Source organism: Chelonoidis abingdonii, chromosome 1 (genome assembly GCF_003597395.2).
Source record: "Chelonoidis abingdonii isolate Lonesome George chromosome 1, CheloAbing_2.0, whole genome shotgun sequence".
NCBI lineage: Eukaryota > Metazoa > Chordata > Testudines > Testudinidae > Chelonoidis > Chelonoidis abingdonii.
The window spans coordinates 313,250,531-313,268,278 of record NC_133769.1 but is presented as its reverse complement, the minus strand read 5'-3'; the positions used below and the strand labels follow the sequence as shown (position 1 = coordinate 313,268,278).

The 17,748-nt window shown below is 38.5% G+C and overlaps 2 protein-coding genes across 4 annotated transcripts in view; one reads left to right on the top strand and one right to left on the bottom strand.

The window, feature by feature from the left end:
* ESD (esterase D) overlaps positions 1-5,730 on the top strand; it is a 35,174-nt gene extending 29,444 nt beyond the window's left edge. For all 3 annotated transcript variants that reach the window (XM_032762987.2, XM_032762984.2, XM_075061597.1), the window contains 3 exons: positions 3,164-3,262; positions 4,352-4,519; positions 5,486-5,730. In XM_032762987.2, the coding sequence (XP_032618878.1) occupies positions 3,164-3,262; positions 4,352-4,519; positions 5,486-5,566 (348 nt within the window). In that variant the 3' untranslated portion in view covers positions 5,567-5,730. The remainder of the gene's footprint in view (positions 1-3,163; positions 3,263-4,351; positions 4,520-5,485) is intronic.
* A 5,197-nt stretch (positions 5,731-10,927) lies between these two features.
* LRCH1 (leucine rich repeats and calponin homology domain containing 1) overlaps positions 10,928-17,748 on the bottom strand; it is a 156,853-nt gene continuing 150,032 nt past the window's right edge. Inside the window, exon 20 of the mRNA XM_075065407.1 lies at positions 10,928-13,528. Coding sequence (XP_074921508.1) covers positions 13,415-13,528 — 114 coding nt within the window. The 3' untranslated portion in view covers positions 10,928-13,414. The remainder of the gene's footprint in view (positions 13,529-17,748) is intronic.

The window sequence follows — 17,748 nt, the reverse complement described above, 5'->3', positions numbered from 1 at the left end:
AACGCTTTTGCAACCTTTAAGATTATAAATAACTTTAATTTTAATACTAATAGCCTACAGGTACTTGGTACTAGCACTGCCTAGTACTGAATGCTACTGTAAAATGCATTAGCATTTGGCATTGGTGAAATACTAACTAGAGAATTCAAAAAGTTAAAAACTGAGTTAAATATCCTCTCCAGTGGAGAATATTAAAAAAGTCTTATTGCTAATTTATCCAGACTATTGTAGTTAAGCAGCAGCAGCACCTTTACGTGGCTGTAGTGTAGCTGTGGCATCACCTAGAATGGACTTCCATCTTGAATAGCCTCTTGCAGGTCTTCTTCCTTCATGATGAGTCAGTGTGGGAGGATTTGGACTTCTTAACTCCGTCAAAAATCACATCTTCCAATCTCATTTATGGCTGATCTCATGCTCTTTCCTTTTACCTCAGCTCTGTAAATCTTCTATAGAAATGTACCATTTTCTGCCCATTGGATAGGACCCCATGATTGCAGTCACTTTGCATGTGGGCAGAACTTCAACTTGCCAGAATCATCCAAGTATCTCCTCATTTGTGGCAAAATCAAATCAATAGATTTTAAGAATAGACTATTACTTTTGACATGGAAAACTGCTTAGTTTTCTGTCCTCAGCTGTTTTAATGGCCTTGTTTCTGCTCTATATAACAGGGCAGTCATCACCACCGTGTTGAACGCTCGTATCTTAGTTGTCACACACACAACTTTTGTCACCATTGATCTTAAGTCCCATAGATTCTGAAATTTTTTTTTTGAGGATTTAGTGTTCCCAGTGATGCATATAATTGTATGTGGGTCGATGGCAGTATTGGACTGAGAATCAGGAGTACCCCAGGGCTGCATTCTCTCTGTTATGTCTAATGGACTATGTGATGACAAAGATGCTGTTGGCCTAAGTATGAGATGTGAAATTTAAAAATTCATCTTTAGAGGATTTTTTTCCCATGTGATCTTTTTCATGTTGCTATGCAAAATCATGACGTGTCATAAACATATGGTTAAGGGTTAATGTCTCTCTTACCTGTAAAGGGTTAAGAAGTTCAGCTTAACCTGGCTACACCTGACCAGAGGACCAAATAGGTCGAGACAAGATACTTTCAAATCTGGTGGAGGAGGAGTCTTGACTGTTTAGTGCTTTGTGTTTTGTTTGTGTGTTTTGCTTCTTGGGGCTACAGAAGGCGACCCGACGTAACACCCAGGTATTTCCATCTTCTGAATCAGTCTTTCATGTTTCCAAATCTGTAAGTATATGACAGGCAAGTGCCGGTACTTATGTAGAGTTGTTTGTTTTCTTAACCTGTAAATGTGTCTTTTTGCTGGAAGGATTTTTACCTCTGTTTGCTGTAACTTTGAATCTCAGGCTGGCGGGGGGAATCCCTCTAGTCTATATGAATCTGAGTATCCTGTAAAGCATTTTCCATCCTGATTTTACAGAGATAAATTTTACCTTTTCTTTCTTTAATTAAAAGCTTTCTTTTTAAGAACCTGATTGATTTTTCCTTGTTTTAGAATCCAAGGGACTAAGTCTAAACTCACCAGGGATTGGAGGGGGGATGATTAATTCCTCCTTGTTTTAAGATCCAAGGAGTTTAGATCGGTGTGAAGCTTCTCAAGGCAACCCAGGGAGGGGAGAGTCTGGGGGGAAAAGGAGGGGATGGTTAATTTCTCCTTGTTTTAAGACCCAAGGGGTTTGGGTTCCCCAGGGAAGGTTTTGGGGGAACAGAAAGTGTGCCAGACACTGAATTCTGGCTGGTGGCAGCGTACCAGATTTAAGCTAGGAATTAAGTTTAGAAGGGTCCATGCAGGTCCCCCGCATTTTTACTCTAAAGTTCAAAGTGGGGGAAAAAACCTTGACAACATGTCTGCTCAGTTAGAGCTTCAGTAGCTTGTCTCTACAAGACCACATTCAGAACCATATGCAGGAGACCATAATTCATGTGTGCAAAGGTCACAGTGGTTAGTTCATACATCAAGAGAATAAATTAGTATAAAATTCACAGTTGAACAGATTGACTGTAGCTATCACCAAAATAATACATCTCAGTTCATCCTCTTAGTCTTAACTGAAACAAGGATAAAACATAATCAAAACCTTAATTACATTTAATTTAAAAAAATGCAAATAATGAGGAAGAGAATCGTTATGTCATGTCCCTGATCCAGAAAGTCTCCCTTAAACAAAAATTTTGAAAGCATGGCAGAGGGCGAATTTAAGGAAGATATGGAATCTGCTCAGAAAAATAACTTTAATCTTTCATACTACTAAATTATTTCTATCTTTTGTCAACAAAAATTAAATTTCACAAAATGTATGATCTTGTGAAAAAAGTTTTCTTTGCAACAGCTGATTTAAGGAGAAATTTCAGAGGAATTTAAAGCCTTAGAACTGTAAGGTTCAAAAAAGAACTAGATAAATTCATGGGTGAATGAATAGGTCCATCAAATGGCTATAAGCCAAGATGGACAGGGATGCAAAACCATGCTCTGAAGTGTCCCAAGCCTCTGTTTGCCAGAAGCTGGGAATGCGTCACTTGATGATTATCTGTTCTGTTCATTCCCTGTCAAACATCTGGCATTGGTCACTGTCGAAGACAGGATACTAGGCTAGATGGACCATTGTCTGAGCTGGTATGGTAGTTCTTATATTCTTATGTCCTTAAGATTGTTATAAAATGGCTGAAAGTTTGTATTGAGTTAATTCTCAATACATGCACATTACAATTCATAACATTTTTAAGCTGTGCTGTCTTCCTTGGCATCTTCAATAAATGCCCCCATTTTACGGCTTTTAAAATCTAAAGCAACCCCTTGCATTTTTTGTTAGCAAATCATTTAGCTCTGTATCGTTAGATGAGAGCCATTAGTGTCTTTTGTGTGTGGAGGGGAACTAATTGTACCTTGTCCCTTTTGTGGTCTCTTTGAGCACTTATTTGTGGGTTTGTTCCTTTATAATTTTTTTTTTTTAAAATTCTAATTATGTCACAAGACTGAGATTGACTGCTGAGTAAAGGTGAGAATAGAGCGCTTACTCCCCAACGTGCTGCAGTTGTAACTAGGCAGAACAGCTTTTGAATACGCTTTCCAGTCATATCTTGCTTATCAAAATGACTTTTCTTAATCCATATGTTTGTGTTTCTAAACAGTCTGTATCGGCATTTGCTCCTATCTGCAACCCAGTGCAGTGTCCCTGGGGGAAGAAAGCCTTTGGTGGATATCTGGGATCAGATCTAACTAAATGGGAGGTATGTGTTGGAGAATCCAGTCATTTAATGAACTGTAAAAGTGATTGTGACTGCACTATGTAGTAGGGAAGCAAAACATGAAGTGGTGACTTCTGTTTTGAATAACACCATGTTATCCCATCACCAAACATTGACTCCGACTGTACAGTACTTGTGTGGATACTGATCACCATCATATTGCTGGCTGGCACTCTACAAAAAACATACTTGAACAGGAGGCTGTTGTTACCACATAGAGACAGTAAATTCTCTCCTCACTTTTGAAGATTTTAAATTGTGAGATAAGTAGAAATATGAGCAAGCTCTGGCTCTTCATCTGCTTCCTGGAAACATTGAACAGATGAAAATCTGATCCCCTTTTTAGGGTGATGAAATGCTCTGAAGGCTCCCCTTAAGATCTGTCTACACTACAAGTGAAGTGTGATCATAACATGGATAGGCTAGCTTTAATTGAGCTAGCACAGATAACAATAGCAGTGTAGATGTGGTGGCATGGGCTTCAGGACAGGCTAGCAACCAGAATATTTAGCTAGACTACCTGGAGGTTTTATATGCCGACTGCTTGCCCGTGCTAAAGGCCACCACATCACCACGGCTATTGTTTCCTGTACATTTAGACTAAGCTGGCACACTAGGCCTGAGCTACATTCGATTGCAGAGTCGACATACCCAAAGTGTGTATTCCTCTGTTCTCTGTGCACAAAGGAATTGCTTCTTATAGTGACAGGCAAAAGAGGGAAAACGTGTTGGTCAGAGATCGGTAAGTCTGAGTCCTGTAGGAGCAGGCTGGCAAAACGTTCAGTTCTTTAATCGTGATTAAATACTATGGGCATTGATACTGATAGACCAGGATTCGAGTCAGTGAGATAGATTTAAGGTTCTGGCCTGAGAGCCCTAACTTTGAGCTTACTCCAGAGTTTGGACAGCCTTTCAGTGTAAACATTGTCTTAGATCACAGTTCGTTGCACTCCATGTCCCTATCCTATCCTAAACAATAATTCTAACCCAATTGGGTAGAATAGTGACTAGGCGAAGAAAATTCTCAAAAATGTTGTTAAAATTAAACTAATTAAAAGTGTATTTCTACAGGCATATGATGCTACCCATCTTGTGAAGTCTTATCCAGATTCCCATCTCGACATCTTAATCGATCAAGGCAAAGATGACCAGTTCCTTTCAGCAGGGCAGTTACTACCTGACAACTTTATTGCAGCCTGCACAGAGCGGAAAATCCCTGTAGTCTTTAGATTGCAACAGGCAAGTACCAAAAAGTACCTTTTTGGGGGGAAGCAGGGTGGGGTTGTCTGCTGCATCCATCCCATAATTACTGGGTTGACTCTGTGTGCCTAAAAGGTGAAGCAGCTAGCTAGAGACAGGCCCAGTCCTGACACAGACAAGACAGGCAAAGGGTACACAAAGGTAAAGTGATTTGACCAAGGTCACACAGCAGGTCAATGACAGGGGTGAGAACAGAGAGCCGCTCTCTTGACTCAGTTCAGTGGTGTATCCACTAGACCCCACTGACTTAATTACTTTGACAACTACAGGGGGAGCCGATTTTTAGCTTAAACGTTGTAGGGTATTTAGAATGCCATCCAATCTATTGGCAACATGCTCATGAGGAAGAAAATACATGCATTTTGTTGTTGAAGATAAGTACCTTGCTCTGTTTTTAATATAATATTGCAGTAACCCGTCACAAAATCATCATGAAGAAAGTGTGTGCTTTTATCATCTATATACATTTAAACAATGTAGTGGTGTTTATATATGATGTGTATCAGCAAAGTGGTACATTGTTGGTTTTGGCTGACAGGATCAGTCAGGGGGCAAAGAAAGAGCCTTCCTTTTCCTGTAGCATTATGGCGTAGAGTAGCAGTAGGCTGAAATTCTTCAGGGTTTTTGAAATGACTCCTTCCTATCTGCCATGTCCTTCCAAAATAGCTGCTGCCTGCACAGCAGGTGTGTTTACTACTTTCCCTCCCTTTCTTTATGGAGTGTGCCCATCTTCATTGGGATAGGACAGCCTAGGGCACAGCCAGTTTATGTAGCCTCCTAGGGCTAGGACAGGCCATGCATAAATCTGAAACAACCTCCTTACTGCCCTCTTAAAATGAGCAGACAGACACTGAATGAGCCGTCATTAACTATACTCGAAAATACGGTTACAACGCCGTATCATTAAGTACCTTGAATTGCTGAATCTGTTTTTCTCTTTGCTAGGGCTACGATCACAGCTACTTCTTCATCGCTACATTTGTTAATGATCATATCAGACACCATGCAAAATACCTCAATGCTTGAAGCGTAAGAGTCTCTTCTGTCCAGTACAAGTCAATATGTACACAAATGTTAACAAAAATTACTTGCTGAATTAGTACCTATAAAACGGAGTCCTGCTGATAGTACAGCTAAAAAATCCTTAATTCTCTCTGTGTACTTCAAAATAAATATTTTTGAATTGTTTATCTGCTTTGAAACTTGTTTAACCATATTGGGAAAAGCATCCTGAGGGTATGGCTCAGAATAGAAATGATCATTTAAGTGTTTGTTTTTAAACAGCATATTGACGTAGAATGTCTGTAGTCTCAAGATGGTGCAGACTGTAGCAGGAGGGTATGTGGGTGAGAGAAGCACTCGTACCACACTAACTTCCAATATGTCACTCGTTCAGCACTGAACAGAATAACTGGACAATTTTGAATACATGGCTGAAAACAATAGCAAATTAAATGGATTTACACTCAAGTGTTTTTCTCCTGCCTATTGAAATGTATTTTCAGGCCAAAATCTGCAGCTGTTAATGGACAATGCAGACAAACTTACACTGCACTGTGATCAACCATTCCCCCTTGCTAACCTTTAACCTGTAACTGGGAGTGTGAAGGGAAGGAGCTTCTGTGGCAGACACTCTGAAGGCAGCTAGCTGAAATCAGGTATTAAAGGGAGCAGTTCTATGACTTAAGGTTCCCCAGAAACTTACTCAGTGACAAAGGCTAGAGATTCTTCTAAGAGAGGAATAACAGTCTGTGGCCTAATTAGTTTCTGAGGGATGGATACGCAGTGGGATAGACATAAAAAAAATTAACAAGGAGAGCATTGGGGAGCAGATTCTGCCACCTTTAGTACCTTACTATCTGAGGAGAGAAGGGGGGCTATTTTACATGAGTAAAGGTAGCAGAATCTGACTCTGTTGTACCAGATTTAAAATGATTCCCCATGGTGTGTAACTGCCTAATTTATGGCGGGGAGGAGGGAATACAGTCTGCCTAGTCTTAACTTGGGGTAACACTCTAAAATCCTAGTGAACATGTGTGTCTCCACTTAAAAAGACTTATGTGGTGGGACAGGATTTAGCCAACATACTCTGGCTGTTCACCATGCACTGTCTGAATCCAAGAGCCAGTCCTTTTCTTCCCTCCGCCAGTACTGGTACCGGCTATTTCAGCCTGGAGCTGGAGTAATAGCTCGACTGCTATACAACGGCTTTGGGGGGAGAATTTTTTACCTACAGCAAGTCCCTGAAAATACTTGCAGTTCTCAAACCTAACTGTGGCCCACATCTTGAGAGCATATGGACAGTCTCCTCCTGTTCGTGATCAGATAACATCTTTATGTAACACGTTGTGGTTGTTTACATGAACAAGTAGTAGGTCTTTAATGTAATTTCATGTCTTCCAATCAAATAGAGGACCTAGGAACAAGCTTTCATCCAACCATCCATACTCCAGAATCCCCTGCTTAAATCTTGATTTCCCCCCTCCCCCCCTCTTCTGGACAAAGGTTAGTAGTTGGGCTTGTGCAGGAAATGTTTGTTTCTAGAACCAACACATCACTTGACCTCCATTCTGCTTTGACAGACCTCACTGACTGCAGTGTTAGGGAGACTGATGCTACATAATATCTTTATATTTAGCGACTGATGGCTTAAAAACTGCCCAGAGAGCGTAATGAACTCTTTAGTTACACATGTTGATAGTTAAGGTGGGGAGTGGGGGGGAAGATGTTGACTGTGTAGTCACTTTCCCATCACTAAAGCAGTGACTGTAGTGGTCTAATTCTCTACAACACGTAAAACAACTCCCCACCAAGCAGGCTATTTTCCATGTTGAAAACGTAGTGGTAGAACTGCTAGCCTGAGAGAGGACATGAAATACCAGTTTGTATCCTGCAACCAAAGTTCAAAGCAATGATTTTGGGAAACACATAGATGTGATTTTCCTCAAAGACTCGGAAACAATTCTGCTCTTATTTAATGGCAAGCTAGCCTCTGCACCTCCTGCTCTCCGTATGGGGACAGCTTAGTATTTCAGACGGTTGCAAGTCAGTATGTTTTCAAGCAGCTGAAAAAAAAAAAGTTCCTTTCCTTTCACCTAGTTGACACTCACAGCAAGTCCTTTGCGGGTACATGATAGTACAGAGTTTAAGTGACTGCTACAAGGGGATATTAGAAAAGCTGCACCGTTTTAAAAAAAAATATACATTAAGACAAAGCTCTGATCTCAGCACACTGGCACCCTTGGCAAAGGCGGTATTTGGCCAGCTCAAATGTTCTAACAGAAGATCTCAAACTTGTATTGCTGTGTTATGCCATGTTATATGACACCTGAGATGGCTGGAGTAAGATGAGGCCCTGAAACATAGTCTCTTGTGTCAGAGGCCCAGTCTGAGGCCTGAAGTCTGAACCAAAGTACTTCCAGGCATTGCTAAGCAAAAGCTGGGCTGTGAGCCAGAGGCAGGCCTCACTCCCAGAAGTGGCAAGAAGAACTTGTGCCAAGATGACATCAGGACACTCCACAGACATGACATAAGGCACAGGCAGGTACATCTTAAAGACAGGACAGCATGATGGATAAATCTGTCTGGAACAACATGATCAAAGGAGGACACAGCACCCTAATGAGTCAAGGGACTGTACTGCTGTACGTCAAGAGGGATGAGTAATCTGTCCTGTAACTGTATAAAAGTAGGTCCTGGAGTGTGCATCTTTGTCCAGCCTACAGGGCAGTGGAGTGTCCTGCCACTGACTGAGCTATGTCTATTGCCAGGGGGCACATTCATAGTACGTCCTGTAGAGTCTATAGGAAACTATTACTGTGCTTCGTTTTGACAATAAACCTGGCCGCTGTGCCTTCATACCTTACTAGAGTCTGTGGTCTTTGGGGGTTCTCTTGGGTTTGCTGTGTCAGCACACAGAGGGAACATGCACGCAGCCGACTGTTATCCTCGAACAAGATCAGAGCACCACACCGCTAGCTACTGACAACAATGGCATGGTAACAACTCTTATCAGCCATTTCATTCAGCATGGGTATGTTGCGATAAACACTTCGATTTTACTATATGTAGCAAAGTATGTAAAAAGTATCTTTCCTAATTCATTCTGAAATAGCCAGTTAACTTAAAACAGCAGAATCTGGTGCTGTGATTAGTGCCTAGAGCATGGAGTTTGCTATCTTTTGGGCATTACAGGCAGCCCTCGACTTATGACAAACAGCACAATGTTTGTTTATAAATTGTCATGTTTTGATTTAACACTCAATCTGATGTTCCTATGGGAAATTCAAGTTCTGATGTTTTCAACTTAAGATGCGATTTTCAGGAACCCACTGTGTCGTAAGTCTGAGGACTGCCTGTATTTTATCTGTAGCCTTGTGGCGCTAGGAGCCAGGACTCTTCAGGCCTAATCCTGCCAATGACTATTGCAGGGATAAATCAAACAGCCTCCTTGTTGCAGTTTCCATATCTGTTCAAAAGGAATGATTGCAAAGTCCCATGGCAGTGCTAACAAAGTTAATTTAACCTCATTTGAAATTTGTACCATGTTCATCTCAGTGAGAGCTTCAAATCAGAATATGCCATCCAGAGGGGATTTCCATTACAACCTCTCTATGCATGCAACTAAGCAGAAACCATTTTAACTACAGGTATAGAATTCCTACTAGTATCTCAACAGACACTTCTCATTCTACAGTAACAAGTGCCAGGCATTTGGGTGCTATAAGGTATTAAGCAGGTGTGAAAAGTTGTGGCATTCCCTTTGAAGTAAAATTTAAGATTTTACTCCCTGTATGCTTTTTCAAAGAAGATGACACTAATGTATCCTAAATATAATAAGATATTAAACAGGATCATTTAACAATGGTAGGGTTAGTGGTACCAAATACAGATCACCACCAGCGTCTGAGAAAAGCAGGCTCGTATTTGTTACATTTACAAGGTCTGTTTTTAAAATCTCTCACAGTTCTGTTGGTGATAAGGAAATGTAGCCTCTGGCTGAGTCTTAGTTTACTTTCCAGCAAGAGATCTATTACAATAACCGCGTCCATGTTGAAACACCAGCCCATATACAAGTTTGGATACAGAAAATACCTGTTGCCTTTTCTATTAAGAATGTGGAATCACTTACTATCCTAGAGCAAAACTGACAAAACTTCGCAGCAGGGGTGAGTCTGATACTTTACTTAAGCTGATATTCAGAGGCAGTGCAAGTGAATGATTACGTTTTAATGGGGCTGTCTCACACTGCAGCTGAAACCTATTCTTCACGCTGGCCTTGCTTCTTCCTGTCAAGATCTGGTTACCTTGCAATAACTGATGTGACAAATGGCATTGTGGTGCTACCATTTGTGATGCCATCAGCTCCTGCAGCAGAAATACAGAAGCCTTGATTCAGCAACAAAGCTGAATAGCTAGTTCAGCAAAAAGGTTGTTTATCTTTAAGATTGATCCCATAGCAATTCACCTCTGCAGGCCTCCAGGCTTATACGCTGCCCATTTCTCCTTAATGCAGCTGCTGTAACGCATTACTTTGTACCTTTGTATCTGTAGAACAATGGAGACATTCTGCTTCCCTGGAGCCCTGCCTTCCTGTTGTTTACATTCTCCTCTCCTTTCTCTAGCCACTGACTAGGGTGTCAATATTCACTGTCTTGTCTGTCCAATTTAGAGCCCAGTGCTTACCACCAAAATCAAGGGCACTACTTAGGGTAGTTTTAGGGACTCAGGCTTGGATTGTAAAGTGTTCAGGAAAGCGACCTGCTTTACCCTGCTGTACAGAGCAACACATGCACTACAATAAAACATATGCAGCTGTAGAGGCTATTTGAATTTGGAGGACAAAAGGTAAAATAATTTTCCTTACCAGACACTTTCTTTTTAGGGGATAGTTGCAGGTCTGTAATCACAATCAAATAGGTTTCTGCCTTTAATCCCACATTAGAGAGAGATTCCTGTATTTTTTTTCCCTACAGCTCTACTGCCCCAATTGTGGGCAAATAAACTAGAAACTGGAGGAGGATCATAAAATAATCCAGTTAAGGTGTTGACTGATTTAAGCAGAGCAGGAAGATAGCTACGTAGCTTTTGCTGGTCTCTCAGCACAGAATGCATCAAAGAAAGCTTTTACATGAAATACAGCTATGCTACAAGAACACACCCAGAACAACCCAAACATAACAACTGTCTATTTGCATGTGTGTATGGTGAGGGTTTCTAGCAACTTGTCTGGCGAGAGATTCTGCAAGAGCAAAGGGCCTTCAGTTAGATCTGGCTTGAACTTTGGTTTCTAAAAAAAAAAAAAAAAAGCACTTTGCTTCTTTTACTTGCTTCTGATTTCCTCCAGCAACTATAGATTTATTGTACAAATTCTCAGTCGCAGGATAGTAAATGAATACAAATAAAATGATTTAATTGCAGCTACAGTAAAGTTTGCACTATATACACAATGTTCATTGTTTATGATATTGTCAGGAGGCCATGCATTTTTTATTGCACATATAAAGTGTACAAAGATTCATGAAATTCTCTTTTTAGCCATACAGGTTAAGACTGCATAAAAAAAGCCGTATTACAAAATATTTAAGCGCTATTTACAGCCAACTTTAAGCAAATACTGAAAGTCACTACTAGGAGAAAACCAAATTTTAATGATGGAAAAAAAACAGGATGTCAAAATAATAATTACAAAGCTTCATTTTGCCATATATACATTGTAAAAAAAAAAAAATACTCAGGAACCTGCATTTTACCCCTCGATGCAGCAATCATTTATATAGTCAATTTTTGAATGCTTTTAAAGTTTGATATACTCTGAGTTGAAAACTTATTTTCTTTACATTGTTCATGCTATTTGACAAAACAGGTATTTGTGCAGCTCTGTAAAATATTAAAATACATTTTAATTTAGTGTTAAAGTGCACAATACATTTTATAGGAAACCATATGCTAGCTGCCAGTCAAAATTGCAATGTAAGTCAATGTTCCCTCTATAGAACAATGTTCCCTCTATAGTACTTTTGCTTTGGTTCGAATAACTGAATAGTCCATGCATACTGTATGTGTCGTCATATTGTCCTTGAGTTCACATCCCCCCCCCCAACAGATTGTTGTCGATGTGTACCATAATCTGTGATGTCAAAAATACAAGGTCTGCATTCAAACACTGTATATATTCAGGATTAAAAATGTAATTCATTGGAATACTGGTGATTTTTTAAATGCAGTGTCTTTCTATGTCCACATTCTTTCAAACAGATTATTTCTCTCTCCAAAGCCTCTTTCTCTATTTAATTTGCCCTCTACATTGTCTCACTTTTGCTGTAATGCATTTCAAACTCTCCTTCCTTAAATGTAACATGGACCCCTAACAGCCATCCTTTTTACCACATGCAACTTCCCTGTCTTGTTTGCCTAAATCACTTACATCACTAGATTTCCATACCAAAAAAATGGATGTTTAAAAGGTTGTGAAAATCACTATGCTAGAACTTTTCTACCTAAAATACTTGTCTGACAAGGACTGAACAATAACTTCAGCTTTAAAACATCCTTTTTGAAATGAAAAGTAACAAAAAAAAACACTTTATTTCCTACTGCTGAATTGGGACAAGGGGTCTGATCCTGCAAACACTCACTACAGGGCAGTGTGCGTAGTAAGATGAGAAATCCCACGGAAGTACATTAGCTACAATGTAATAAGCCCTGCAATCTGCAGTCCATATTTGAAGGATCAGGCCTTTACAACTCCCTAAAATAACTGTAATGAAATTATATTTTCTCTTTTTAAAAAATACCAAACATACATTTGACACTCTAGAAAACTTTCTATTTTCACATTTCTTGTGCTATTTTTTATTTGTTCCATAGTGCTGTATCCTTTTAAGATTACCCGAGTACAGTGCAAAATTATATTTCAAGACACGTGATGCTAATGCACATCAGTTATTTTGTTGTAATAAAAGTTTAATGTCTTGTGCATAGTAAAATAAGTATCAATCAAAAATATTTGTTCACATTTATGTTTTCAAGTTTAATCTTTCCTTTTTTTTTTTGTTTAATAACAGCTATATACAAATAAAAAGGTGTGCTTCTCTTTAGTTCAACCAGTTTCATCTAATGGGGGGTGGGGGAAGTGCTGCTGGAATGTTGGAAACTAACTGGAATGCAGAGAAACTACACTAATCTTCCACAAACCCCAACCCATAGAATGCCATCCCAGCTCACAGTTCTTTTCATTAAAGCACCTAGTTTTGCTTACTGTTTATCATACATATTAGAAAGTACGATTATGGAGATCTAGAATTACTGCACACCAAGTAGAATAAAAAATAACTAAAATTTTATATTAAAATAAAGTGTTTAACCACAAAAAAGCAGTAATAAAATACAGTTTCCTAATTTATATTTTGCATCCAAAGGATGAATAACAACTCACTAATAAATAATATTTATATAAATATTTTATGTCTGAATATTTTTAAAAGGCAATGGCCTGAAGCAACTGCAGAAAAACAAAAGGTTAAAATTCGGATTTAAAAAAAAAAATGAAGATGCTCTTGCTTTAATAAGATGAAGATATTTTGCTGCAAGGCAGCTGTACTCCACACTTATGTAAGTGGCAGAGAGGTGGCTGTTTTAATGGGTGCTGTACAAATTTGAGCTCTAAAAGCAGTGAAATGCCAGTTTGTTTTATAAAATGATTATTAGTTTGCAGTTCAATATATACAGATAGTCTGAAAGATGATTTCAGTTCAGAAATGTAGGAATACTCTTTTGGAGCAGGAGGATATTTTTCAATGCACTTTGAAAAGACGAGCAGTGTTTTGATAGTTCTATGGCACATTGGAGCTGATTACAGCAGAAATAGTAGTTTCATGTGAATAAAGCTTGCTTCATTGTGGTTACATCTAGCAATGCTTGAACTGTTATGCTCACTTTTACCAAGCCCTTTTCTTCTAGGATGTGATGTGGTAGGCAGAGCTTCTCCTAGAAGAAAAAACAAAAGCGTAAAGATTAGACCACCAAGCTCTTATTGCAAAATCTTGCTTTATGCAAATACAGCTAGAATGTAGTTATCACAACAATCAGGAATCATTTAATTAAAAATTTTTCTATGCCTCTTACAGAAATAATTCTCTTGTTTTGCTGATGGCACACTTGGCCGAGTTTGAGATTTTTAAATGTTCTGGGTGACTCTAGGGCCAACAGGAAACCATCTCATTCTTACATTTAAAAAAACCCCAAACATTTTAACACTATTAAGATTCGCAGTTAGTTTTCAGCAATCAGTGTGATGGTACATTCATTTAGCATGTAATCACTGTAAAAACATTAACATTACAGGCAATAGTGAGATACTGTGACATGTACCCATTACTTTTTAAAAAAATTCTTGGGGTGAAATCCCAACCCTACTGAAATCAAAGGAAGTTTTGCCACTGAATTCAATAGTGTCAGGCTTTCATCCTGGAATATAAACCGTGAACAGCAGTGATTACAGTCAACGGATTGAAACATGAACAACATTTTACATTTAATGGAATGATTTTCCAAATGATTCCAAAGTTCTTTACAAATTTACGTTGATGTACTAAGGGATCACTTCATCCATCAATGGAACGGAGCAGCCACTGTCAGAGGTGAAACCTACCAGCGCTACATCAGAACAAACAAACTACTAGGCTATTATTTTGACTAACGGTAGATAATACCAGATCTTTCAGAAGGAGGTGCAAGAAACCTCAGATTGAACCATTATGGAATAGTCTGCCAAAGGGGAAGTTTATTCCTAATCCCCATCTGTTAGTGGCTGGTTTATGTTTTCTAAAATAGTGTTTTCGCTAATACAATTGTGGATATTCGCATTTGTAGAAGCATCTAATTCTCTTTGTCATCCTGCTAAACTCTTATATCTAATGGCAATGAGTTCTATAGGTTAATTATACAAAAAACAATTTCCTTTTATTAGCTCTAAATGTTTATTAGTTCTAAATGTTCAGTTTTTTTGCATGTCCTCTTTCTTTTAGAATGTGAGATAAAGGAGCATCTGATTTATCTTCTCTATACCATGCATTATTGTCTCTGCCTCTGCTGTCTCTCACCATATTCATCACCTCTTTAATTTAACAGTCCTAATCTTTGAATCTCTCTTCTTACAGTAGTCTCTCCCCTTCTCTAATCCTTAATAGAATATGGCATATCTTATACAATAATGATGTAATATTTTCTATCCCACTACTTATGCATTCTAAATTTTGTTTCCTTTATTTAATTTTTTTTCCCCCAGTGATAACTGGATTTTTTCCCAAGTCACAGTTCATTTAGAACCCAGCAATTTGTCTAAGTGGCAGAAAATATTTCTTCTAATGCACATGGCCCTGACCACGTTAACCATGAGAACTTCATCTGCCATTGTGCTTTACCTAGCTTGGATAGGTCCCTCTGAAGTCCCTTATGGTCATCTCTAGCCTTGACTAATTAATTCTGTTTCATCTGCAAATTTTGCCACCTCACTGTTTATTCTCAGATGATATCTGATAAATATATTAAACCACACAAGTCCTAGTATGGCTCTGTGTGGCACCCCACTGTTAACCTCTGGACACGATGAACACTGACTATTCCTATCCTTCCTTTTCTGTCATAGCCTGCTTCCAATCCATGACAGTACACTCTCTCACTCTAAAACCACTTACTGTCCTTAATATGCTCGTGTGTGGAATTTGGCCTAAACTCTTACAGAAAATGCCACCAGATTGTTAACGAACACAAGAGGTCAGGACCTCAATTATATAATCAAAATGGCATCTCCAAAAGTAATAAGATACTCTAGGCCTTGGTTCTACACTGTCTCAGAGGAAAATGTCCCACAATACAACTTCATGTAACCCAGAGGTTTTTCCTTAAAGGCCTTCTGTCCAAGCTGTGTCTCAACCAGACTAGGCTTAGCTTGAGGTTGATTTATCATGGCACAAGGCTGTGCATCTACAGGCCATAAATACCCCAATATAAATATATTTAGTAGTCTAGTTTAAAACAAGATAAAAATCAAACTCTGCATTCTACGTGTCAAATATTGGACAAAAAGGGAGATCCAGAATCTGTTCAAAATTATTACATCTGCCACTGGCACTATAACTGATCTTTAAATGTAGAAATGTAAGTATTTTTTACTTGTAACTTGTATCTTGTGGCATGTGGTTATACTTCTATATCTATGAGCATATCATATTTTGGTTTCTCTTATCAAATTCACTTGAAATTATTTGAGAAATGTAGGCTTCAAGACTGTGAGGTTGAGTGTGTCTGTGGTACAGATATATCCCATGTCCTACAGCAAAGGTGCTGCAAGGTTCTGGCAGTCTGCTCAAGCTGGTTTATATTACATACTGAGTCTGCGGCGTTCCACCACTTTGGCTATCATCTTCTCTTCAATGTGTTAGCTTTTGACACTATAATTCATCACTGAATTCACTGCTGTAATGAAGCACAGTATTTCTAATCAAGAGACCTGGCGCATGTTAATGTTATGAATACACCGCTACCCGATATAATGCGACCCGATATAACATGAATTTGGATATAACGCGGTAAAGCAGCGCTCGGGGGGAGGGAGAAGCGGGCTACACACTCCAGAGCATCAAAGCAAGTTCAATATAATGCAGTTTCACCTATAACGCAGTAAGATTTTTTGGCTCCCAAGGACAGTGTTATATTGGGGTAGAGGTGCATCTTTGACAAGAGTGAAAGGGACTTAACTGAAATCATACAAACAATCTCAGTGGGGCCAATCCTGTGTGACTGTGAGGTACTGCGGACTCCCAAAGGGTCAGGCAAGACTGTCATTAACTTCTGCTTCCTCATTAAGGGACATTTCTTTCTGGAGAGATGTACAGAGACCTTGTAAGGCTTAAAGTTCTTCCTTTAGATGCAAACTGTCATGTAACTTGAAGTATGATTGTAGTGGACTAACTAAATGATAAAAATGTTTTCAGTTTCAAAACACAAGACATAAATAAAGGTTTTTCTTCACTTCTGGTAATATAAGGTTTATTCAAATATGTCTAATAGTTAAGGAACTGTGGTCAATCTAAAGTCTCAAGACACACCTGCTCATAATGTCCTCGGTTTTAGAATCTCTGGGAATAAAACATTCTGATCTGTTATTTTCAGATAAAGAAGTCTTTACATTCTATACTGAATATGTTTTAAAGTCAGATGGAATTTTTTTTAAAAGTTTTTTCCACTCCCACTGGATATGGCCCTCCCCTCACCAGATAGGGATTAGGCTAAGAAAACCCAACGAAAAGGTGGTATGTATGAGTTTCCTGTCTGAATATTGATCATTTCATTATCCTTACATTTTCAGATATGAAATTACTGTATATTAAATTATTGGACACTGAAGTGAATATTCGAAAACCAAAGGAAAACAGTTACAAGCCTTTAATAAGAGACTAAGGGACATCACTACAAAAAAATCACTGCTGGTATTTGTAAGTTTGAATGCAATCATAAACTTATGTTTGTCCCAAATCACTTCTATCGAAGCCAAATCTGTATCAAACACAGTTCAGTTTAAAGAGATTTACACCTCACACTTAAAAGATTTTTATTGCAAAACTTACTCACTGTTCATTAGCCACCTATATCAGTCAGAGCTTTTGTTTTACTTATTGATTTTTCATGGCTATAGTGTTGATTGTCTTACAATTAATCACAAAGAGTAATTACAATGAGTAAATGAGTTCAGTCATCCATTTTAAACCACAAAAACCTCCCCAATATCACTTTGCTTTCTCTTTAAAGAAAATGAATTACCCAGTCCAAAATCTAATATAATATTCTAGTCAAGTATAAAATCAGTACCTAGAAGCTCTATTCTCAAATAAAGGAAGTTTTTTAAGGACCCATAAAAAAGCAGACTTTAGGTTTAATTTCTAATTTTTAAAGCATAAATAGGTCATACAAAGGAAGACAATACTTTGTAACCAGCATGTTCACTTTCTCCATAATACATCTCCCTGTCCCTAAACTCTTGCTTAGTTCCCTTACCTCTTTCACATGCTTGAAGGTTTCTACATTACCAACAAGAAAACAATGGACAATGCAAAGTTATAAAGAACAAACCAATGAACAAACACAAGGGTTATGTGTTTTGACAAATATCCCAGAACAGTTATTGGATCCTGTAGCATCCTATACAA